The 26,267-nt window shown below is 38.8% G+C and overlaps 1 protein-coding gene across 3 annotated transcripts in view; it reads right to left on the minus strand.

Annotated features, from left to right (window-relative positions):
• The window catches only part of nlrx1 (NLR family member X1), an 83,757-nt gene that overhangs the window by 36,553 nt on the left and 20,937 nt on the right, over positions 1-26,267 (minus strand). For 2 of the 3 annotated variants that reach the window (XM_028464238.1, XM_028464240.1), the window contains exons 4-10: positions 25,271-25,661; positions 23,359-23,590; positions 21,308-22,475; positions 17,826-18,009; positions 11,020-11,115; positions 8,985-9,071; positions 2,211-2,462 (exon numbers count right to left, since the gene is read on the minus strand). In XM_028464238.1, coding sequence (XP_028320039.1) covers positions 2,211-2,462; positions 8,985-9,071; positions 11,020-11,115; positions 17,826-18,009; positions 21,308-22,475; positions 23,359-23,590; positions 25,271-25,661 — 2,410 coding nt within the window. The remainder of the gene's footprint in view (positions 1-2,210; positions 2,463-8,984; positions 9,072-11,019; positions 11,116-17,825; positions 18,010-21,307; positions 22,476-23,358; positions 23,591-25,270; positions 25,662-26,267) is intronic. The other variant, XM_028464239.1, reaches the window with a different exon arrangement.

Here is a 26,267-nt window from a genome sequence, read left to right on the forward strand (position 1 = left end):
AAAAGCAGGGCTCGAGACTGAGACAAAAATGGTTGCATATGCAAGTATGTTTTAAGTGTGTACGAGTGAAAATTTAATCTGGTCCCATCCGTGCGAGTGCATATGGATGACCTTTTTTTGGACAGTGCTGCTCTGTGCTTCGTCACGTCCCACAGAATACACTTCTTTCTCCTTCTGTCTCTCCCTCTCGATCCGCGCTGCAGGTGAGCAGACGGTGCACGCTCTGTTAACTTGGCTTCAGGTATTGCAATGGTGAATGAGCTGAGTATAAACACCAATGTGCTCCTTTGGAGTGTGCGCGGTCCGCGAACGGAGCAAGGCATAATGATCCCTTCACTGAGTGCGCTCACATTGAGGGCAGCAGTAAAACGGAAGAACGTGTTGAGCGTTCACGCTCATCAGAATCAGCATGGGGGGACCTGAACTGATTGTCTATGATGTCAGGCCAGATGTTCAGCTGTGGTCTTCCCAGAGCAGTGGTCTGCAACCTGCTGCTCTGGGGCCTAATGCAGCCTTTTGACTCTTTTGCAATGGTGCCCTATAGCTTTAAAAAAAAACAAACAAAAAAATAAATATATGGGGATTTTTTTTTTTTTTTTTTGTTTTTTTACAGAAGAGAGGCTATTAATGATTAATGACAAATAAAATCAAGATATAACAATTTGTTAACCTCGAAATTAATCACATTGTGCAATGACTCGACCACCTTCCTACTTCACCTCCTGCAACATCTACAGACCATCAACTTTCCTGCACCTGTGACTAACCTTAAGTTTTAAATCCCTGGTAAGATAACTAAACCAACAAAAACACTTTTCTGGAAGAAAATAGATATTGTAATTGTGTGGGAACAGATTCATTTAACCACCAATGTGCTGGTTAAATATGCATGCTTTATGTGTGGCAAGAAATGAGCAATTAGCATGTGTTGATCACATGATCATGCATTTTTAAATTAAAGTTACTTTTTGTAGCCTTTCAAATACATTAACTAAAAAACATCTTTATATAAAATTGTATTCATGTAAACTGAGATGTGTAAGAATTTGAAGATGCAATAATTTTTTTTATTTCTTGATGTCAATTTTATTTTATTTTAAACTGTTTTTAAGTTTCCATTTACATGATCAATAAAAATCTAATCAAATTAAATCAAACATTCTATATATTTTTAACTGAATATAATTTAATTCACTGTATTGTCTTCATTGAGAAGGTATTTTTCAGCTCCAGGAGAACTTTAATCCAGGTGAGATGAGGTTAAATGGTCCCTTGTAGAGTAAAGGTTGCAGACCCCTGACCAGGGGAAGACCAGGAGACCCCACTATAAGAGCTGGACCCTCTAAATTTAATTCCATGGGGTGAAGCAATGCAGATGCTAAGTTGGTTATGCTACTGTTAAGTTAATTGAAGTACAGCCTTTCTGCAAAATAAAAAACAGAATACATGTAACCTGTTGTTATGCTTTGAAAAACTTAATATTGACACTAAAACCTGAAAAGATTTTGCAAATATCTCAAGTCATACATGAGCATGCATGGTTATGTTGTACACCCCCCCACCAGTGCTGCCACTGGAAAAGTTAGTGTAGATCCCTGAAAAGTCATAGTTTTGCTTATTTTGATAAATTAACTCATTCAGTGCCAGCCATTTTCAGAATTTCTACACCCCTCAGTGCCAGCAGTTTTAGAGGATTTTGACTGGTTTTTAAAGACTCACAGAATATTTTGTATTATGACAATCTGAAATCTGATACCAAATTATGAAAGATTGAAGTCTCTACTTTCGTCAGAAAAATACATTTGTTTGCAGCTTGTTTTCGTTCTTCCGTAATCAGCAGTTGAATAGAGCATGTTTTACACAAATCACCAGTTTCAGAGCAAAAAGCTGAGAAAACAGGCTTTTTCTAAAATAATCTGTCAGTGACTTTTTTGCTTTATTGAACACTATAACATCTGAACATTGGTTTCCTTCTAAAAAAACAAAAAAAACAACAACATTGAGACAAGGCTTTTGATGGCAAAAGTATTATAATTTTGCTATCTGTCTCACAGTTGAATATTTTGCTTACTGTATTTTGTATCTATCATAGTGGTACTTTCTGAGAATGTTCTTGTTTGCTGTTGGGACATTTTCCTGAGACAGATCTGAGTTGGACCTTGTACTGTACAAAAATAACTAAATTGTAGATGCAGTGTAGATCTACTCACTGCACAGTGTGGATGTTGGGATGTTCCCTGCAGGCGTCCACTAGAGCCAGCGCTGCATTGTCTCCAATGTTGTTGTATGCCACATTGAGGTCCTGGAGCCCCACGTTCTGATGGAGCTTCTCAGAGAGTTGAAGGGTGCCTGGGTCCCCTAGTCCAGTATGCATCAGAGACAGGTGGGTGAGCGACTGGTTCCCAGGCAGAGCCTCCAGCAGAGTGAGGGCCCCAGCGTCTAGCAGAGGGTTGTCACAAAGCCTGGAGAAACAATGAAACAAATGTGAAATCTATAATCAACACAAATGTGTTTATTAAAGATTCCTTCTTTGACTTTGCAAATTTGAAGTATCAAACCAGTATATCACAAACCCCAAGTACTGGCCTAAAATGACTTCATTTCTTGTATTTACCTACAGACCACAACCATAAGTCCCTTTGATATACAGTTAAAATTCCTGTATAAGCTCAAAATGTGACATTTCAAATGAACTTAATGGACAACTGTTCGAAATATATCAGAAAAATGTAACACATGCTAAATGGACAAAATTTGGCCAAACCTGTTTTTCAGGGTTGAGGCTTCTTGTTTCCAGTAAGGGGCAATCATGTTTTAGCATGCCAAAATCATTTGGAGTGTACTTTGCTCTGAAATTTGAATGAACAGTTTGGGGAGGGTCCTTTATTATTCCAAACGTGACAGGATACACAAAGCGAGGACCATAAAGACATGGTTTTGTGAGTTCAGTGTGGCCCGAAAAGAGCCATTACCTTAAGTAATTTATAACAGCCTTTAGTGTTTAAATGCATGTAATAATCCTTATGTGGCAATCGCCATTTTGGAGACTTCAGCCAATCACCCAGTCGTGTATCTTGTTGTTGCAATAGGGTTATGCTTTGTTTGTCCGGCTGCATTGTTACTCTATGATAAAATAGAATTTTAATCCAATGTTTTAACGCCAGTACCTTGGAGGTTATGATGCTAAGAACACCCAAACATTGCAGTAGATGAATATTGATGTTGCACCTACCAGGAAATCAGAAATCTGACTTTTAAAATCCCAGTTGGAACAGCATTTTGGATGCAACTATCAGCTATCCTACTACAGATTAATGCTTCCAGCTGAACAAGGGAGACCCTTTAAAACAGGCAAGTCTACACTTATAGACTGGCACTTTCTAATCACCATGTCACAGTTTGTCAAACATATCAACTTCCACAAACATGCATTTAAGGGTGTACTCATACTGCTGGCCGTTGCGAACCAGCTCTGTGCATTTGTGACACCACAGGGGGGCATTGTCTGGCACGGTTGGGCACGCAAAACGTGAAGACCTTAGTACCACGCAACACTTTACTGCATGAAACCATTTTGCAATGTGTCAGAGGGTGTTCGTTGGTCAGATGAAGTCAGAGATGCCTGAAGAGAGATGGTGTTCCCTGAGGGATATGAATGAAAGCCATCACATACAATTCATGGAGGTAGAGATCAGCCTTAACCATCGGGACTTCTCTTTGCACAGTCAACAACGGGACAGGCAACAGACTAACAACATCTTCCAGCAACAGCTCATCTTCTCTCGGCAGAGGAAGACGCCATCCTCCACTGCATTTCTGCATCTTCCTGTCATGGGTGCAAACAGAAATGGACTGACTTGTACCAATTTTAGCCAAGAAATGTGGAACGTGAGATGAATACGCATGGAACATGGGAGTCGGCTGCACTGCTGTAAGATTGATGACATGTTGGATGGGGAAAGGGCCTATGAATCTGGAAGCCAATTTCTTAGACTCGGAGCGAATAGGTTAGCCATGGGTATATAACCACACTCTTTGTGGTGTATTCAGGGCCTGGCCTACGATGGTGGTCAGCATAAACTTTGTGCCTCTAAGTACTGCGCTACAAGGCATGACAAGCCCGGAACCAGGATTGCCTGCAACGCCTAATGAGGGCTGCAACAGAGGGCACTACGACTTTCCTCTTTAGAGATGAAAACGCTGGTGGCTGATAACCTACAGCACACTGAAAGGGCGAGACACATGTAGATAAGCATGGCTAGGTATTATGAGCAAATTCGCCCCAAACTAAATTATGACTCCACGACGTAGACCCTCTGAAACAAGACACAGAGGAGCTATTCCATCTCCTAGTTAACCCTCTGTCTGTCCGTTGGTCTGAGGGTGATAACCAGAGCATAGGCTAACCGTTGCCCCAATGAGAATAGAAAATGCCTCCCAAAACTTTGAAATTAATTGTGGACCAGATGAGAGACTATCCGGGGGGAAGCCACGAGAACGCGCTCCATCATGATGACAACTAACTCCTTGGCTGCGGGCAATTTAGCAAGAGCAATGAAGAGGGCCATTTTAGAAAACCAATCTGCCACGTTCAGGATTACTGTATTGCTATTAGACATGGGCAGACCGGTGATAAAATCCATATAAAAGGCCGCGTCGAAACAGAAAGAGGTTGTAAGAACCCAGCAGCACGTAGGTTCAAGGGTTAAAGCAAAGGATAGACAAGCCGCGACATACTCACGGACCTGATGATTCAAACCTGGCCACCAAAAATGCTGTAGAACGTGGAACGCTGTGTGTCTAGCCCCGGGATGGCGTGCAAGATGGTTTGTGTGTGCCCAGTGGATCCCTTGGATCCACTGGGATCCACTGGGCGCGGGGATCTACCGCGGGGATCTACGGGCACAAACAACCGGTTTGGGGGACACCCAGCTGGGATATGGGCAACTCCAGTCCTCGTGGGCAGGATTCCTGAGACTTTTAGATGTGTCCCTGGTCCAACACACCTGGTTAAAACCAATGTGTTGCCATCAAGCTCTGCAGAAGCATGATAACGAGCCATTCATTTGGATCATTATCAAAAGCAAAACGTGGTTTTGGTCTCCGCCTCACCCACAAACACTCCTTTTCTTTGCTATTATTTAGTATAAAATGTCAATGATCAGCATTATTTTTATTTTTGAATCTAAAAAACAAACATTCATGAGGCACTTTGCATTGACCATATGTGATGTGCCACACGTACATGCGCATGCACAAAAGAAAAACAAGGAGTTACAGATTTGAATTAAAATAAATACATTTCAATAACAAAATAGATCAAATGAACTCAATGATGTTGATAGGTTTTCAATGTAGTGAGTCCCCGGGACCCACAGGAGGTGATTTGAGTGGGTCTCTGGGAAATTCAATGGGTCCCCAATAAAAAAAATATATTTCTTTTTATTTCTTATATTCTTCTATTTCTTAAATTATAGTGTCAAACACTCTTAATGGTGGTGTGGTATGGCTATAATTAGCAGATATATTCACGTATGTTCAAAATGTATCTGAAATTAAACAAATACAATTCAAATGAAACAAAATGGTGTCTGTTGTACAAAATAAATTATCAATAAAAGTGCTGATTTCAACACAAAAAAAACAAAACAAAAACTTACCATCACCATGACAGAGTCAAAAAATAAATAGTCACCAAAATCTTCTTGTCTGAAGATCAACTAAATCAAATGAACTGAATCAATCACTATGGAACTTATAGCACAAAAATGTTACTTAACTAACAGTGCAAAGTCTGTTGGGAAACATAAAATGATGCAGATATGTTTGTGGTGTATCATAAGCAGCTAGTAAACTGGCTGATTGTTGTTGTAGTGGCTGAACTAGCATGTACTCAAGGCGATAATGTCTGCGCTGATCTAATGCGTAAAGGGGTCTGCTGACGGCTAGGTTTCTTTTGCTAGTTGCTGTGATTTTAAACATAAGTTGATGTTCACAATGCATCGTACCTAGCAACATCACTGCTTACTACTAAGAAGTTGTATCTTTGACTTAGGGCCCTTAGGACACTTGTTTTTTCCCAAATTCCATTTTATTTTTCCCAATTTCCATTTTATTTATTTTTTTTTACAAATTCTGTTTTATTTTTTCCCAAATTCCGTGTTTTCCACTTAATTTTTTTAAATTAAATTTTTTTTTAAGAAATATTTATCATCTTTTAAAGAAAATTTTAGTTTTTAACTCGTGTGAGGAAACAAAATAAATACTAATACATAAAACAACATAATTAAACAAAAATGTATATCAAAAATAAAGTAAAATTAAAAGGCAGATATAAATTGTAGGGACATGGATTATTCTGACTGCACCTTTTTAATTATTTATATGTCATATAAAGATGTATGAGAACAGCATTAATGTCTCCCAATTTCCTCTGAGGGATCAATGGTTTACTGAATCTGAGCAGATTTAATGACTAAGTTGTGATCAACTTAGTTTAAATTAACCTAATTTAAATGATCCTATCTTCTGTAGCTCTGATGAGATGATGTTAGAATGTAACGTTCTAATAATGTTGCTCCAACAGACTTATTTTGTAAACCGGAAGTTCCCACTGAAACGTTTGTACTTAGGGTAGCTTGCTGACTGTGAATGTGTACCTATAGGCACGGACAAAAGACTGGAATAAAAAGAACTAAAGGACAACACGGACTGAGTTATTCTTAGTTAACCAGACACAACAGTTCGAACACTGAGCAGGGGAAGATGATTTAAGACGATCACGTTTTCACGGAGCCCCGCCGCACTACACAAAAAACGAACCGAGCTTTCAGGGGGGAGGATGGTGCACTTAATAAGCGCTCCCAGGAAACAATTTGAAATGAAACCCACGTTAACTGGCTAGTTGGCTAAACTAGCATGTACTCAATGGGATCATGTCTGTGCTGAGTTAATGCGTAAAGGGGTCCGCTGACGGCTAGGTTTCTTTTAATAGTTACTGTGATTTTAAACAAATTGTTGTTCACAATGTATTGTTTTTCATGGGAAAAATGAGGTGAGTCCCTAGGACGCATGGATAGTGGATTTACTGCGTCCTTTTAGATTTTTATGCGTCAGGCACGCAATACGCGTACCTAGCAACATCACTGAAACTATACTTAAATAAAAAACCCACTTAAATAGAATAATAATAATAAGGTTGAATATATAAATTAGGTAAATTAACTGCTCAACTGGCAGCAGCAGACACGCATTAAGTGGTTAGCCTTTCCATTACATATCTAGGTGTGTGGAACATGTTGCATTTTCTGAAAACTTAGCAGCTTAGGTGAGTTCTTAAAAAATATTACTATTATTACGATTCTGCCTTCTACTACTTTCTATACTATAATTCAAGGGAGGTCTGTGTGTGTGTGTGCGTGCGTGCGTGCGTGCGGAGCAAATATCTCCCCAACGCGGTGCGAGTTCAACCTGAAACTCGGTCAACGGGTACCAAATACCCCGAGTGTGTGTATCTGTTATTTTGGAGTAATTTGGTCATTTCAAAATGTTTATTTCACTTCTGGACGGCCCCAAAATGAAACCTATTCAACTTTTGACCTCAGGGTGTGAGGGGGCGCTAGCGCACCATCTATATCTATTTCACTACACAGCTCCTCACGCGAGCAAGAGCCACGTGTGCGGCCACTCCTCCTCCGCTTCTTCCTGTGCCATGCTATCGTTAGTTTCTCAAACACGGGAGCTCTCTGAATAGATCATTTGAAACCGTCAGCCACTGGTGAGTCTTTTGCAGACACGTTTCCCATTGTTTAAACCATATAACTGTTGCTCAATAACGCGCTGTTTCACTAGAGTCGGTATTGACCTCAAACCGTTCAATACTCCATCTGGAAAACTGCAGATTCTCTGTGGTGACGTGCATGGAAGCTAAGTTCTGACCACTCGGTTTGAAGGTAAAACATGATTTTTGTTTTTAAAAAAGACATTCCAATTGTACATAATACTTTAATTTACTTACTCACTCCTGTAGTTTGGAGTTTTACGTTCTGTTTTGCGCAGTTTTGTTGTTTTTCTGATTGGCGCTACAATGTCTATGGAGTTTGGTTATCAGCGTCTCAAACATTTCACGGAGCACAAACACACGGTATTTATTTATTCATAATAAAAATATACTAAATGAGTAAAGTAAAACACAAAAAAATGCACAAAAAGACAACTGAAAGAATAAAAAATACACATGACTCCAAAAAATATACATTACAGAAAAATACAATGCGGGTTCATGAAGGAGATGGATGTACACACGCACGCACGCACACACACAATAATAAAAATATACTAAATGTGTAAAATAAAACAAAAAACTAAACAATATTTATACAAAAAGTACACACAATTACAACAGAAATGCATAAAAATACACAAAATTAAATATTTATTAAAAAAAATACACAAAATGACAACAGAATCACACTACAATGACAACAAAAAACTATAATTATACAAAAACACAACAGAAAGATACACAAATATACATAATGACTCCAAAAACATTACATTACAGAAAAATACACCAAACAAAAAAGTGAGTATAAAAGTGAGTTAAAAAAAAAACAAGAAGCATATTTATCATGTTCATGTCCCATAGAATTAAACCAGGGAAATCGTACACAATTTTTTATTTTGCACCCGCAAATAAACCCTTTATAACACTAGAGTACAGAGTATGTACAGCTCTTTGTACATCCAATCTTCAAACACATACTCATTTGGCCATAATTCACTCTACTGAAGCTCCCACATGAATGCATACTTCCGATGGGCACTGTACTAGTAAATACTAATAACAATTCCAATAACACTAAAGTGGTTCTAAAAAAACTCCAGCCAGTTATCTCATGTTTGCATTGTCCAGTATAGCAGAAGATGAATCCAATTTATCAAACTGGAAAAATATAGACATGAATTAGAGTGTGTAGCCTTACTGTAGAGACTTAAGAGAACTCTTGGGGTCAAGAAGCAGGTCTCTCAGCAAGATGCAAGACTCAGAACCCAAGCTGTTAAACTGCAGGCTGAGGACAACAGAAACAGGCAGACACATTACAACACGCACAAGCTGGACAAGCACTGGTACAGTTCAAGCCTGTCAATAAAATGCATCAGAACACAACAGTAATTAAAGCACTGTTAAACCCAGTTGACAGCCACAATGTCACACGTTCTAGAGACGGGTTCAATTTACTTGTCGAGAATGTTAAACTATCATAACCAAATTAAACTGACACCAACGATTCTCGACCACACCCCCTTGGGTGGAGGACAAACAGCCATAGTTTAGAATATATATATAACATCATAATTCTCTCTCTCTTTTTTTTTTACATACCCATATGGAAAATTGGCCCCTGAGCATTAAAGCTAGGGTAGGCGATTTTCTACAGATACACTTTAAGTTTTTGGTTGAAATTGTCTTTATGTCCTAACAGAAATTAAGATCTTATGTGCTCTGAAAAAGGAATGAAGAAAATCTGTCAACTGTAGCAGCTGTAAATCTTTAATAACTTTGACCAATGGAAAATAAACAAACCTTTTTTTTTTTTTTTTTTTAAAACCAATCACGTCTCCCTGCTTATTCTATACCTCTTGCACGCACAAGCTCACACTGAAAGCGAATCACCGCTGACAGTTAAAAAAGAGTTTTTGGTCACGTTTTTTTAACATATATAGTGGTAAAGTTTAGTGTTTACATACTGCTGAATGAGACAAAGTTTCTACACAATACAAGCAATGAGCTTAGCTCCTCTTCTACAGCAGCTGTGCATGTGAGTGAAACGGAGCACAGAGGGGAGGGGCGAGGGGGGTAAAGACAGAGCCATTGGGGAAGCTACATTCAAAATCATGCTAGCTTTTGAAAAATTGCCTACCTTACCTTTAAGGATATTGACTCTAGTCTAAATAAGATTATTTTAGTGAAGTACAAAACCATCATACCCTATCATTTATCTGAAGAAAAAAAAAATAAAAAATTCAGTCTTTTTAATTAGAATAAACCAACCTTTTCCAGTAACAAGAGGAAGCTTGCTCACCTATAACTTGGACTTATTTTTTATTATCACTGACATGACATGCAGACATTTAATGCAAATCATCGTTTTGTTGTTGTTGACACAATTAATCTACATGAGTGTTTCCCAACCTTTTTTGTTTTGTGTTCCGCATTAAAACCAGGTGGAACAAGTTAAAGAAAACAAAATTGCTATTTCAATAATGGGCCTTCACAGAAGAGCCATGTTGGGACTCACTGATCGACATGACACATTCCTGTTGCTGACTATATAATAGTTTATGCACACAAAATCAGCTTGATTAACCACAAGTACCCTTATATCTAAGATGAAATTTTCTTTCATGTTAGATTATTTCCACCGCTTTTTCCCCACTATTTGACACTTTCTGATTTGTTTTGTCTCAGATAGTGGGAATTAGAATCCAGGCCCATGCACTTCTGCGGGGACCATGCGACAACTTTCCCAGGTGTACGTACCAGGTGAGTATTTTCTACTGTCCAAAAACAAGTATTTTAGATTAATTTTAGTCTATAAATTTATAGTGGGAGTAAATTATCAGATGAGATCAGGCATGATCAGTGTGGTATGGCCTATGCCAGTGTCATTCAGCTTTTCTCTTTATGTTAGGGCCCATGATTGACTGGTGGGTAAACCTGGATAAAAGCCCCAGTGGAAAGACAACAATACCATGCCAAAAAACAAGTGAAACAAATGCATTTACACAAAGCCTTAACTTTACTTAAGTGTACCATCCCGCAAAACCTAATCAACCTTTTGTTGGATACATTAAATTGCTAGCTATCATATTGCTTGATTCCAGCATGTACAGTAATCAGGGTCAAAGTTCAAGCACTGGGGCAAATCACAAGGCTCTTTGTTTGACCATGTCACTGACAGCAATGCTTTCAGCAAACACGAGCCACAACAGGAAGACCCATTGTGTTTGCCTTACTTGAGGTAGTGTGCATGTTTGAAGGCCGGATGCAGCATCTGAAGCATGTCCCGTGTCAGGAGACAGGATGATAGGTCCAGCTCTTGAAGGTAATAACTACAGAAAAACAGAGATGCAGATATTGTTAATTTCTTGCAATTTCATTGCAGTTAACATGTTTGTAAAAATACATGTGTGCACCAAAACTTCATTTTCTATACCCCTTACTTTTCATGAGAGTTGAGAGCTTTCATGGCAACACAGCAGCTTACAAGGCTGAACAGTGGAATCGATACACATCAATTTTACACTCGAGGTTAAATGAGTTACATAAAATAAGCCCATACCATAGAGCTACACATCTTGAATTAATTTGAGGGGAAAATAGCAAAATCACCTGAATAAAAATATGACCATTTAAATATGTTTTTGAAATTGTTCATGGAATATTTTACTAATTGTTGGTGATGTTTAAGAAAAGACAAACCTTTAACACTCAAGAGTAAATGGCTTCAGCTCATGCAGTCATTGATAAGCTGAGACCAATCTATGTACCTGTAGCTGTGCTTTTATGCCATCAAAGTATTACACCTGCTGTGATTATTGCAAAAAAAATATTTTAAAAATCTTACAACTTTCCCAGCTTAAAAAGACAATCTCTCAAAAAGTGCATCTACCTGTACTTTCTGCCCTATGCAATAAGTGGATGTTTTCTGGTATTGAAGACTTGCTTTTGTGGAAACAATTCTTTACTTTGGTAAAGGCTCAATGTCAGTGGTTCCCCGCATGACATCATGACAGGTGGGTGGGGGCAGAAACAGCCTTCCTGAACAATGAGTGTGAAATAGAAATATATTTTTCTTTGCACTCCAAGAACATCTGATTGCACATTTCATTTTATTTTGTGTATAGTATCTCATTTTGTGCCTTTTTTCTTTTCAGTGGAAAAGATAACTAAGTCCATCATAAATAAGCATCCGTGCAGATTATTATAGCTAGGGGACAATAATGCAGTATGAATATTCCACTTCTAGAGGTAATTGTACAGAAACAATTGCTTCATTTCTGAAGCTGTTACTGATTATTTGTTGTTCCTGCCTGTAGTAAGGAGTAAACCTTTTCAGACAATAAGTCTGAGAAGTGAGCTAAGTGTAGCCTGCCTATAAAATTGGCTGAACAATGGAGAAAAAAAGAGGTGAAAATAATTGATGCATGCTTTAGGATAGCTATTTAAAACTTTAAAAATAAAAAAAAATCCCAAATGATGAACAAACACTGGCCACAATATGATTTTTTTTTTTAAAAATGTGCATATCCAAAAGACCTACATTGGCCCAATTGCAGTATTCCCAAAGCCCACGATCAGGCCATGGCACAACAGCAATCTGTTTCCTATGTCGGTAGTTATGTCAGAAGGTGCTGATGCTCCCAAATGCTATTAGCCAATCATTAAAGCTGCAATCTGCAACTCTTACAAAAGTGACTTTTTGTCATATTTGCTAAAGCTGTCACTATGTAAGGACAGCTTTACATGAAACTACTAATTTGTGTGAAAAAACAGGCTCATTGAGTCCTGCTCCTGCTGCCTTTGGCAGATTGCCAGAATCCACTGCGACCGAGCAAAAAGAACCAATCAGAGCCAGGATTGTGTTTGATGGACTGACAGCTGTTGCTCATAGTACTCGCCCCCTTCCCGGAGCTGTCTTTTGTACAGTATATGGTCTGGAGAAGTAGAATATGGAATTAGCAACTTTCCTGCTTGAAAGGTAATTACTGCTGCTTGATTTACATTGTTTGATTAGTAATTGTTACATTAGAACTTTGTAGTACATGCCTTGTTCATGTGCGCGCAGCAGCCTCTGTGTGTGGTGCTGTAAGTGACACTGTGTTGATGCTGCTGCTGCTGAGTTGTGTGCACATTGAGAGAGAAGCACTGCAGTAATACGCTTTTAACAGAGCATGTTATATTACTGTGATGTTGCTGTCTGACTAACGTTGGCTTGTTTTCTCCTCTGAGGGAGGGACTTTGGAAAGTTTGGAGGCAGAAGAGCGCAGTGGGGAGGGAGGGGGAGAGAGGGATCTGAGAGTTGCGGACTGCACCTTTAACTCCCAAAAGATGAGGACAATCTTTCACCATATGATTCTAAAAAAATCTTAGTTAAAGCAACAGTCGTCTTAAAGAGAAACTAAACCCCAAGTCCACTTTTTCAACAAGTAGTGTTGGTGACTGATTCTTGTCATGATGAATTCATGTTGGGTGTGGGATACATATGTACGTGTATATACGTATATATGCATATGTGTGTATCCATAAAATGAAGAGTCCGTCCTTAAAGGGGACATATGCTAAATCCACTTTTTTAGCCCTTAAATGCATTTTGTTGTATATTTAGAGTGCTTAGAAGTACAGAAAAAATCAAATTAGTCTCTTCAGGTGCTCCGTAGATATCTTTATATTCTGTTTTGCTCATATTTTTCAATCTGTTTCGATTTTTCTATTCTCTATTACGTTTTTTGAACTATTACATCACAGTATTTGCAGCGGAACTGCCAAATTAGTACATCAACTCCAGGTCCAACACTTCGAGCAATCCGCCATTTTTATTTCTCGCTTATATTTTGTAGTCCAAGCTCAAGGATGCCGAAGTTACGAGAGGATAAGTCAAAATGTTCGGTTGTTGGATGTAGTAACCCACACGCTTCATTACAACGTCTCCCAGCATCAGAACCTTTTCGAAGTGCCTGGTTGAGTTTTATTTTTCACGGAAATGTACCCACATCTGTGGATAAGGTCATTTTTGTGCGTGTGAAGCACTTCAAGGATGACTGCTTCTGCAACCTCCACCAGTATAAAGAAGGATTTGCCGAAAGACTTTGTCTGATTGAGGGTTCAATTCCTTCTATCTTTGGAGACGACGAACAGAGCACTTCGGTAAGCTGTAAATAACGCTAAAAAGTGTGATAAGACGTCCCTGTCATTGTTTTGTTAGCATTAGCAGTTGCACCGTCTTCAGACTTTATATGTTAGCGCTGTGTGCTCGTTTTAGATCCTTGATGATATGGCCTACATGATTTAATTTAAGTCTAAAGTTTTCATTAGTCATTTCATTTTGCCGTTTTTGTCTTTGAAAAGACTGTATTAAAATGCATTTCGTGACGTTAGCTTGGCGTTAGCGTTAGCTCGGTGCTTGTGTTAGCTCACTTGTTCTTGTTCTGTTCTTGTTCTGCAGGTTCATCATCTTCATTTTCATCTCGCTCCGATGGGTCCGACTCTGGCTCGAACATGTAAAGCTGGATGGACAAGTATTCCGTTGTTGACATTTTGTAAATAACCTCTGAATAAAAAGTTTATGCGCCGCTACATAGCCGTATCTCTTCTATCAAACTACAAAAATGGCCGAGCAGGGTGGAGTTGAACCGAGTGTCACCTGAAGAGGGGGCGGGGTATGGAGTGTCTCATTTGCATTTAAAGAGACCGCACCAAAACGAGTTGCTCTCAGAAGCACATCAGAAAAGGGGTAGAAAAGGGGCCTGTGGAGCTATAATAATGAGGAATTCAGACCCAAGCATTGCAGTTCCACTTTATATAGACCACAACTGTATGATTTATATGTAAAAAGGAAGGATTTAAAACCATGATATGTCCCCTTTAAGACTTCTCTACTGTAAAGTGTCTTGAGATACCATTGGTTAAATTTGGCGCTATACAATTAAAAGATTGATTGATTGATTGTCCAGCTCTTGACATTTCAGTCAAAGTATTAAAAAAATTGACATATTTTGTTATAAAAATATAAAAGTGACTGCCCTCTATGGGTTGAAACCCGGCTATTACAATAAAATTTAGCCATTGGCTGTGAATACTGGTTTGTGAAGTTTTTGATGGCTTCTTAGGTCACAAACTATTACTGTTGGCCCTGCCCCTCCTATGAAATACTGCATGGTAAATTGACTTATATAGCACTTTATCCCTACACTTAAGTAGTCTCAAAGCGCTTTACAATATCAGTTCATTGACCCATTCACACTGGCGCCCTGTCCAGGGTGTACCCCCGCCCAGCGCCCTATGAGAGCCGGACATTGGCACCGGCAGACCCCCGCGACCCTGTTAAACGGGAATAAGCGGGTATGAAAATGGATGGATGGATGACCCATTCACACACCAATGGGACTGAGCTTACATGCAAGGTGCTGGTCAACCACTGGGAGCAATTTAGGGTTCAGTGCCAGGCTCTTGCCCAAGGACACTTTGACATATTGACTGATATAGACTTGGATCTGTTATGGCAATTATTATATTCATCATCATATCGTCAAATGTGTGTTCAGGTGTACAATTTGTCATTACATGATGACTGCATTACTCTTTGCACTTTTGAACAGCTGAGTCATGTTAGATTAAACAGTACAGATCGTATTGTATCCACAGTGCAACACAGAGTCTCTGCTGAAGGCCAAACTCAAACTCACATGCAGATAAACACGCACACACACTATCAAGGACAGATAACAATGGCGCCCAACCTTCCTCATAATATACACGTCTTCATCATCCTCAAACGTTTCCACTGTTGGGCATCTGACCCCCTCCTTCGCCTCACCTCAGGGTGGAACTTTTTCTGTTATCTGTATAAAAGCTGTGAAACTGTTAGTGGGTCTTGCCTTTTTGCTCTGCCACGAGCCTTTTGCCTTTCATTCCACAGGATGGAAGCTTCTTTTTTATTTAATTTTATAATAAATCTTTTCTATAAAATCATCAGTGCTTCGACTGGACTCCATCATTCAACCAGAGCAATAAATCATGTCTCCAAATGAGGTCAACCGCAAATTTGCCATGACAGATCGAACAACCAACCTCTCGATCAGAAGACGACTTCTCTACCACCTGAGCCCATGAGAAGGGGAAGTCGCGTGTCCAAATCCCTTTAAGTGCTATCAAATATTGGCATTTTTTTTTTTTTTTTTGAACGCTTTCGTCATTTTTGTTTTGGTGGAAAAGTAAAATACAATAAATTCAAACTGATAAAAGTTAATACTACATAATACTACCCATAAATACTGTACAATGTTTACTGTTGTTTAATGCACCTTTTTATACTTGGCACTTTTTTTAAATTAAATTTTAATACTTGATTTCTATTCTTTATTATTTAACTGCCGCTAACTGACTGTCACCAACAAAGTTTTGTTGTTTATCTGCAAAGACAATTAAGTCTGTTATGTTTTATGTCATGTACACCAATCTGCCACATCAATACTAGTATTCAGACTAGTAATACCAGTCACCAGTTTTATATTACACATAACCTGTTCAATATATGAAATAAAAGTATTATGTACATATATAGTATAATAGTGTAATAAAAATACCATAAATATATTCTAAAAAACAAAATACAATATGTAATTATTCATATAAATAGAACACAAATATCTTGTCCGAATAATCTGAATAATCCATTCAATTATTTATTAATGCTGCTGCTGCAGTGGTTATATTATTTTTGTATATTATAGTATATTAGTATTATTTTTGTACATATTCTTTTTATATTAGCTGTGTTTTTTCTAGACTGGCACACTGTACAGGGTGTACCCCCGCCTAACGCCCAATGAGAGGTGGAGAGAGGCACCAGATCCCGCCACCCTGAAAAAAGGTAAAAGTGGGTCAGAAAATGGATTAATGGATGGATAGTGTTTTCCTATTTGTAGTTGTTTTTCCATTTTTATTAATTTATACTCTATTAATTTATACTATTATCCTATATTTATTCTTTAAGGGCTTAGCGGGGAACTTGGGAACATTATTTCATCATGTTCATGAGCATGACAAATAGGTTAAATCTCTTTAAAATATAGCTTATTAAAAAAAAAAAAAAAATCTTGTTTAGTGACTGTCTAATGATTTTTTTCTTACTTTATTAATCTAAAAATAGTCATTGTTTTCAAGTGAAGGCACAACAATGTTTTTTTTAACAAAAAAATAATAATAATTTTTCCATCATTACAAGGTTTTAAACTGTTTTAAATTACACTTTAGCCTTGAGGTGTGGAAATATATTTAAATGTGAAATATATACAATATAAATAATAATAATCATAATAATTAGTGAAAAGTTAATAATTCAGGGTTTTAAAAAAGTAACATGTAATTCAAAGTCATATTCAAATGGGAAGGACTATAAATAAAAATATTGATAATGAAAAAACAAAGCAAGAAAATAATTACTTCTACTCGTCCATGAATGGATATTAATCTGCTTTTACGATTCATTACTGTAATCTGCAGTTTGATTGGCCAAAGTACGTGACCTGACATTTGATTGGACTTTCAAAAGATACAGCAGGCAGCGTGATTGGTTTTGATAACATGATGCCGTGGCTGTAATTGGCCCAGCCTGCACGAACCAGCGGCCATCATGTACCACTAAGGTCGCCCGTAAAAGCTAGCACCTGTCAACTCTGCAATCTTTGGCGAGTAGGTTGGATTGAGTAAATTGTGAATAGAGAGTTATAGTAAGTATTGAGTAGGCCAGGGGTGGCCAACTCCAGTCCTCGAGGGCCGGATTCCTGAGACTTTTAGATGTGTCCCTGCTCCAACACATCTGAATCAAATGAATGGCTCGTTATCATTGCTTCAGCAGAGCTTGATGACAACACATTGGTTTCAACCAGGTGTGTTGACCACCAAAACCTCAGGGTTTAGTTACTCTTTAACTAAGTGACTAGAATAAGCTTGGCCTGGTTGACAGAAAACCATAGGTTGAGGTCACAACTGGAACATACACTTGAGCTGGTAGGAATGAAGAGTCAAATTGAGGCTTTACCTTGGAGGAGCGCATGAGAGCACAGAGCTCAGCACAAAACACTTGAGTGGTGTCATTCGAACGTTGGTAAGTCGGATGGATCTGATTGAAGCTAGAACCTCAGCAGATAACCTCGGGTTTTGAAACTCATACAGCAGGACCAGTAAATCCATCAGCTCCTCTGGTGGCTGTGGCTTGCTGAGTTCTAGCACAAACAAAAGCCTTTTTAGCATTAACCATTAATATGAAGTAATCTAAATGACAACCTTGAAGGTAACAATTGCAGCAAGTTCATTTTGTCTTGTTTTTCTAAATAAGTAAGGCTTCATTTATTCAGACAACTTTTTTGACTGCCAACCACCAGTCTTCCTCACAGGCATCTAGTAATTTTCTGTTCTAAAGTGGTCTGATATTGAAGACTCACACGGATGGGGGAAAAATGGGTCACAATAGGAAAATTTGAAGTCTGCAATATCCAACCACTGCAGAACAGAAAATCACATCATTGAATGGGACAACACAAAAACAATTGCGACAAAAGGAAACAAACACAAATGCTGGATCAAAGAAGCCATCGAGATCAGGAAGCGGAGCTTTATCATCAACAGGGATGAGGGGACATTTTTACTCTCCCACACCTGGGACTCTCTCCTCCAGAGACCATAGGGCGGCAGGGGGCGTGGCCAGCCTGCGAGAATTCTCATGTTGGCCACACCCAGAAACTACTCATAAGGACACATGAAAGTAATGCTTTCCTTTAGAACAACTAACAATTATTTTTCTGTTTTGAATCACATACAGTATTTTAGACTGCTTTTTTACCTGCTTAAATCCTTCCACCAGTGAACGTCTCCCTGTTGTACTGTGACAGCATGTTTTACAGAGAGGAATTAAAACAATGACATAAAACATGTATTTATTGTGCAGTTGTTATATTTAACACATGAAATGTTATTGAAATTACAATAAAATCATGAATAAATTAAATATCACAAACTTTAAATTGTAAGTTTTCTTGAACAAAGTACTAAGAGCAAATAAAGAGTGTAAATAAGTAATTTTAAAAAGCAAGAGTTAACCTGTCAGCAGGTTATGGAGGTAATGATGTTTAAACCAATCACAGAATTTTTTTTACTTAAATCAAGTCCATTAAATGAAATAATAAATAACATCTTTTGAAAAAATCCCTACAAGTTAAGAAATGTCTAATATTATCCAAATCACATAGTTGATAATAAATGAAAAAGGTTTACTGTTCAGAATAAACAATAGCATCAGCAGAAAAAACTATTTCAAAGTGGGTATGTCACTAACTCACTGATGAGTGCAGTGAAACATGGTTTCAGACCTAATAAAACCTATTTCAATCACAGACCATTTGCTAACAAGCACATTTGTATCATACCTGTCAAGTTTTGGATTTGAAAAAAGGGAAATTTTCTGGCGCCCACTACGAGCCATCCCGCCTGCTCAACCAAGCTCCAGTATTCCTTATATTTTAAGATAGGTGTACAAGAAATCTAAAATACCCACTTGTCAACCATTTACTAAATACAATTATGTGATTAGAATCTGGTAAGTCGACCTTTATTAACATTGAAATGCTGTGAACATTCCTACTCGGGCTGGGCAATATGGACCAAAACTCATATCTCAATATATTTTCTCAAATGGTGATATATGATATAAATCTAGATAATTTTGTCCAATAAAGTCTGACCAGAAAGACAATTCTGGGTTAAATTTGCTGATGCAAAATGCTACACAGGGACATTTATTAACAAACAGCTGATCAATATGTGCACTCAAAAATCCATCTAACTGAGCTTTACATGCTGTTCTGAGAAGTAAAAGCAGCGACTCCTAAAACTAATATTTTGATACATAAGCTATAATATATACATATATATATTGAAATATGAAATATTGTAGTTTTCTATATCGTCAAAATGGAAAACTCGATACATCTTGAATCTCGATATATCGCCCAGCTCTAATTCCTAAATTATAAAACAGCCTAAATAAAAACATAAATGGGTATATGAAGCACATGTATTTATTTAATATACTTTGTTTATATACAAGTCAACACGTTGCACATTTACTGTTAATTTCGCATTGCTTGTCTTTAAGTTAGACATTAACATTTTATTTTCATTATATATTTTCTCATGCTCACTCATGTGGTTCTCTGGTATTCACTAATGACTTATTAGACACATTTGTTGCAGAATTTAGATTCTTTAACACTTTTTGAAAGCAGTGTATATTTGTGGGGCTTGTGATTGGCTGATTTTTCATTGTGACTTACGCGGTTCCTTCCGCTGTGATAAACGCTATAATCTCAGTTACAAATCTTACAGAAAGTGTAACTGTGTCCCATCCAGCTGCTCTTTAGGAAGGCAAACTCTGTCACATTTTACAACGTATTTACACGTTTTCATTCATCAATCTCTTTTGAGTTGTTTCCGGGTTTGTTGCCGCTGTTTGCACTAATCTCGCGAGAACCGCCACCCAGGCCATTTCAGGTGGCAGTTCTCGCGAGGCCAGTGACGCCGTTCAGTTTAGTAAGGCATCTTTTAATTATTATTACATTAAAATACGGGATATTTACAGGAAAATACAAATACGGGAAGATGGCGAGAGTTTCCCGGCCAAAACGGGACACTTGACAGGTATGATTTGTATGTGATTACAAAAGAAAGATTGAGGAAATATCAGCGGTAGTGATGTCACTCCTCTCTCAATTCGTGTACAAACTGGGGCTCCGCTGTGTTTCTTTTTCGGGTGTCCGTGTATCTCCGTTGTGCATTAATGATTGACAGCGAACATTTCAAGTTTTTCCCCGGTTTGTTTCCGGTGAAAAGTTCTGAAGAGACTTAAGCTTCTTCTGTGTTTTCCTCTCTCTGCCATTCTTCTTCTTCGCTGTTTACTAAAGTTAGTTGGGCGACACTGTCCCTAGCAGTCAATGTAAGGCACTGTACCAAAAAGAAAGCAGGACGCGGCCACGGATTTTGTCATTAATTGACTAGATTAAACAATGCGTCGACGCTATAAAATCCACGTTGACGAATTTTTGTAGTCGACAACCGATTATGTCGACTAATCATTGCAGCCTAACTTTCCTTATGAGAGAACTCGTTGGGATACATCAAAGCAATCACTAGAGGCCTCTGAGGAAAACTGGCAGTTGGCAGTCAAAACATGTCAGGAGATCTAATTTCCTAAAAAAAGTTGTCTGAATAAATGAAACTTTACATATTACTTTGATGAACTGATAACTGATTGTTGATATGTAATCACAAGCACATTAGTATTGCCTTCATAGTGTCCTTAAAACATCCAAGTTCTAAGTAAGTAAGTATTTATTTATAAAGCGCTTTTCGCAGATAAAATCACAAAGTGCTGTACACAGAAACAATAAACATACATTTACAAAAAATTCTATCAAATTTTAAAAAGTAGACAATATTATGTAAACATGAAAATAACACGTATGTTACCTCTGACCAGATACTTCCTGAGAGCACGAGTAATCTGCACAACAGTGGTGCTTTGAATATTGCAGTGGAGTTGCTCGAGGATCACACGGTTCCTGTAATGCAGTAATCCACCCATAAAAATTGGGTATAGTTCAAAAGGCTGGGCTTCACTGTATTGCTGGGGTTGTGGACCGTGTACTCCAAGAAGGCTTTTCTCCACCTGATCCAGGATGTCCTCATTATAGCTATCCTCAGTTCGGAACATCTCAGCTGCCATGGTTTTGGCGATACTGCCCTTGTTCCGACTGCTGATCTTATCGTAGAGCTTTGGAAAGAACTTAAGGAGCTTAAATATGGCAAAGATTCTGAGGGGGACAAATTTTGAAAGGACAGCGACAAGGGCACTGACATCTTCTCCAGCCTGACCAATTGCCACAGACACCTGTTTACTCAGCTTCTCCAGAGCGGATTTGTTCTCTCCTAGAACTACGTAGAGGGCAGCTAGGTACTCCTGCATGGCTGGGACAGCGAACACATACCTCCTATTGTCAGCCTCACTGAAATCTTTCAATAAATGTTTGGAGCTCTCAATGCACGGCGCCATGAAGAAGTCCAGCACATCAGTCCAAAACACAGCTAGCTGGCGCAACTCCTCATCTGTTTTGGTCTCACCTCCGATCCATTGTTCCAGTTCCTTTTCCGAAAATGAAGTGCGTTTGTGTGACACACCGTCAAACGCCAGTTTCCCAACAGTGCGAACCACATAGAGCATCAGGGAGTTCTGATGCTCCTGAACAAGAACATTGGACCCTACTCCAGAACCCAGTACCTCACCTCCAAAGTTGAGCCTGAGGAAGCTGGTGTAGATACCAGTGAGCGTTTGGATGGGGGCCTTCGAGTCAGTAAAATGGAGAAAGTGTAATGTGGCACATGTGAGCCAGCAGTAGGAGGGGAGGAAGCAGGCGGCAGCCAGCTGGCTTTCTCTCTGTAGGTTGAGGTAAAGTAGCTCCACGAGAGCCTGAGCCTCCTGATTGTGCTCAGTATCACTACTCCCCTGCAACAGCCGGCCTGTAAAGTACGCCCGTTGACGGTCTGGGTCATTGAAGCCACAAATCTGAGCGTATCGACTAACATACTTTGGAGGGATCCGGTCAAGGGCAGACAACCTGGTGGTGACCAAAATGCTTGCCTGGTGAAGATACAGTGATTGTTTAAATGTTAAGTGCAATACAAATACAACATTATTAGTATTGTTATTAATAACCCATCCCAATCACTGACAAATACACAGGTGAGATTTATGCTATATTTTATCAAAGAGGCTGTTGAATTTGGCCACTTTGCATTTTAGAGAAAAACTAATGTATCTATGTGTAGAAACATAAAAACTCAGTTCTGCTGTGGCAATAAAAACAGCTACGTTTTTAATGCCACAGCAATAAAAAGTAATTGTATTCTATTTGATATAAATATACATTTTATTGCAGTTTTTAAATCAGAGTAAATACCAAAACCATGACCCGAGCTAATCTTATCAAGCGGGCCGGTTTATAATGAATATAGGTAAATAGATTGCTAAATGATGGAAACAACAAAGTCACACAAAATTAAAAAACTCCAAAACTTATTAGAGGAAGTACCAACACATATCACAGAATTAATATGAAGTAAATAACTATAATTGAAAAAATAAAAAGTCATAAACAGTAAGGCATTGTGATTTATGTTACATGTGCAAATGGTGATTATTATAAATCTACATCAAAGCTCTGTGTGTTACCAGTCATCTTTGTAAAGACAATGGTACAGTTGTCTTTTATAATAATTGTTTTCATCTGTTTTATATGTATGTGCTTTTATCTTGTGTATACTGATTTTGTCTTTGCTTTTTTTTATTAAGTCGATTATAAAATCATATTATTTCATTGGTATTCATATATAACTCATAACCAAGTTATTTACAATAAATATCCAACAGTTTGATCAAATCACCATCACAATAGTATCTGAATTAATTAAATCCAGGCATTGCATTTTAGTGAATGACAAACACCTTACATGTTAGAACGTACCTCAGGCAGAAGGTACTTCCTCAACAGGTTTACCACCAACACATGTGTAGTCAGCGGCTCATTAGGATCACTACATAGCTCTGTGGAGCCTATCCGGAAGTCAAGCTGCATTTTTTCCATCCCGTTAAAAAGGAAGAGCACATCTTTTGCATGATCTCCCTCGCCGCTCAACAGAGGGTGTCTTCTCAGGTGGAGGTATTTCCTGCTAACCAGGTCCCTTAAAGAGGCCACACTGAAAGGAAAGGGAAAGATAACACTGAATACCTAACAAAATCCTAACGGACATAATCCTAACCCCTTATTAGAAAAGTGGACAACGTCCCAATTTTATTTCATTTTTTTTAATATATCAAATACCTAACCATAACCCCTGCCAACAAAAGGTTTGCACAATTGCCGGTGGTTGCTAACAAAACATTTTTTTTTAGATAGGACATACATGTCCCTAATAGGGGCCGAGTGCTGCGTGCTTTGCGTTGGCACAGGGTGGATTAATGCTGGCGCAGTGGTTGGCTGAGCTTTGCTCTTGGTGCCATGGGCCTGCTCGGTTGCCGCTGGAAGGCATGGGTGAATGCTTCCGTGCGGCCTGGAGTTTGGGGGAGCAGGGCGCCGGCTGCAAGGGTGGTTCAGTTCCCCTCTAGTGCCCGTTTGCTTAGGGCTTCTCGTGGTACTGATGCAGCGCGATGGGCTTCAATAGCACCTTTGATGTGCACATCTGCTGTAAACGCACAGGAATGTGTGGTACAATGGGATAGCCTGATTGTATTAACTTCTTTCATTCCTGCATTCAGACAAAATCAGAAGCATTGGTCAACATCATCTGTCATCAATACGGTATCTGTAACTCTAAAGCGTGACAGAGTGTGATGCGCTGGACGTTTGAGGAAATAATCCCACAGAGCGTCCTGCTTTAATACAGAGGAGAAAGAGACGCTTGCAATGAAACAGAACTATTGGCTTCCTACATAATATGCAGTTTTAAATATAAATTGTTTAAAGTACGAACTGAAGCTGAGCCTAGTTTCTAAATACAGTATATGTGGGAACAGTTTCTGGTATCCATTCTCTCATGCGCATTTCACAAATCTCCACATATGAGAGGTTGTTTCGCTTGTTATTTACTCTGCAGTGGGTCAAACTGTGGCTTTGCGTTGAACATAGTATAAAAACACCAGTTTGACCAGCATCGACAGAAGTCTGAGGTCTGTCAGAGTTTCATTTACTGAGCTGTAGCCAAGGCGAGGCGTGCAACTCTGGTGCGCACAGCTGATCAGCTCCATGACGCTGCTCCCACAATCTTCCCAGGAAAAGGAGTGGACGACACAGATAAAATATTATGAAATTTAACAAATTTTGTGCCGTCTAGAACTGTTAAATGTGAACATATTAGAAATTAGGAAAATAATTTGTCACCCGGAGAATGAGCGTAAGGCCCACATTTCAGTGCTACTCCATCCAGAGTGCGTAACTGGAATCAAGGTGCGCTGTGAATGACTTAAGTACAGGGGGACTGACTGACAATAAAGCTGACTTTGACTTTTGACTTTGATATTATCGTCAAATATTTAACTACTAGTAATGAATTGTCTTGCTTGACCATATTTGTCTGATTAACTACAACAGTAAGTTGAACAAACATTTTTGCTAACAGACAACCTAAAACCCCAGGCTGGAACATCAGGATGTTATTCATGGTATTTGCATGCCTTTAAATCCTCCAGAGTCACAATTTTACACATTTACCTCTCTGTTAAGTTTGAAAGTCATTAATCACATAAGATTTTTTCTACCCGTTATGTTTCTACACCTTCCTTGTCCCTTTGATTTCAATCATGTTATAGCTGATGGAAAGTTTTATCATGTTTGGGTCAGCAAAAGAGCGATGCCTACATAAAGGTCATAGGTAACTTACCTGGACAGCTTGCTGAGGTCCTCACAAGAAAAAGGCAGCAGCAGCTTAAAGTCTGTCAGAGTGCTCCCAGCACACCAGTCCAACACCAGCTTACGAACCACTGTACTTTTCCCAGTTCCCACAGCGCCGTACAACAGCACATTCAGTCCTCGACCTTCAGTCCAGCTATTCCCTGGTTCAAACAGCTGCTCTACAGTCACAGCAAGACGCTTGGGTACATGTGCTTGAAGAGGGTAACTCATAAGTTCACCCTTCTCCGTAGCCTTTCTTTCCAGTATCAGAGGATCCACATGCATAGTCTCTGGGCTGAAGACCCCACCAAACTGCTTCTCTTCCTGAGGAAGATGGCTGAACCACAGGAAAAGCTTCCTCTTGTGGATTCCTATTGGATCTGCAGCAGAAATATTTTTTACAAAGACTCGTTATTTAGTAATAATTACATGGAGCAATGGCGTCGTGGGGTCCAATAACAAGCCCAAAGCTTTAAGTGAAAGATTTTCAGCCAATCAGCGGCTTGCACCCCACATATGGACTCTTAAGCCGGCCCACAGACTGCATCGTCACCAGGAAGGTACTACCTCATGCTGCGTTCAATGTAACTCTGAACTCTCTCAAAATCATTTGTCTGACGTCTCATAACATTGATGGCACCGTGTAGAGCCAAATGTTGGTTGTAAAACAGTGATCAAAAGCATTTTAATACCAAGGAAATACGTTCACAAATTACTCACCGCAGTTGTGGAACACAGTAAAGCAGGCTTTATTTATGTTGCTGTTTTTATGATTTTAAAATGCATTTACATTTTTTCAGGTTGGCTTAATTAAACTAGCCCATCCAGTTTTCTGGGGAGAGAGAGCGGGGAGCAAGTGAGGAAGAGAGCAAGAGAGCTGTCTTACTTGTTACGGTGGTCTATATTCTGCAAACATCTTCTTAGTCAAACAATTATCAATTTTTGATGACCTAACCTGATATAAGCAGGTTTTAACAGCCTACTTC

Source organism: Gouania willdenowi, chromosome 13 (genome assembly GCF_900634775.1).
Source record: "Gouania willdenowi chromosome 13, fGouWil2.1, whole genome shotgun sequence".
NCBI lineage: Eukaryota > Metazoa > Chordata > Actinopteri > Blenniiformes > Gobiesocidae > Gouania > Gouania willdenowi.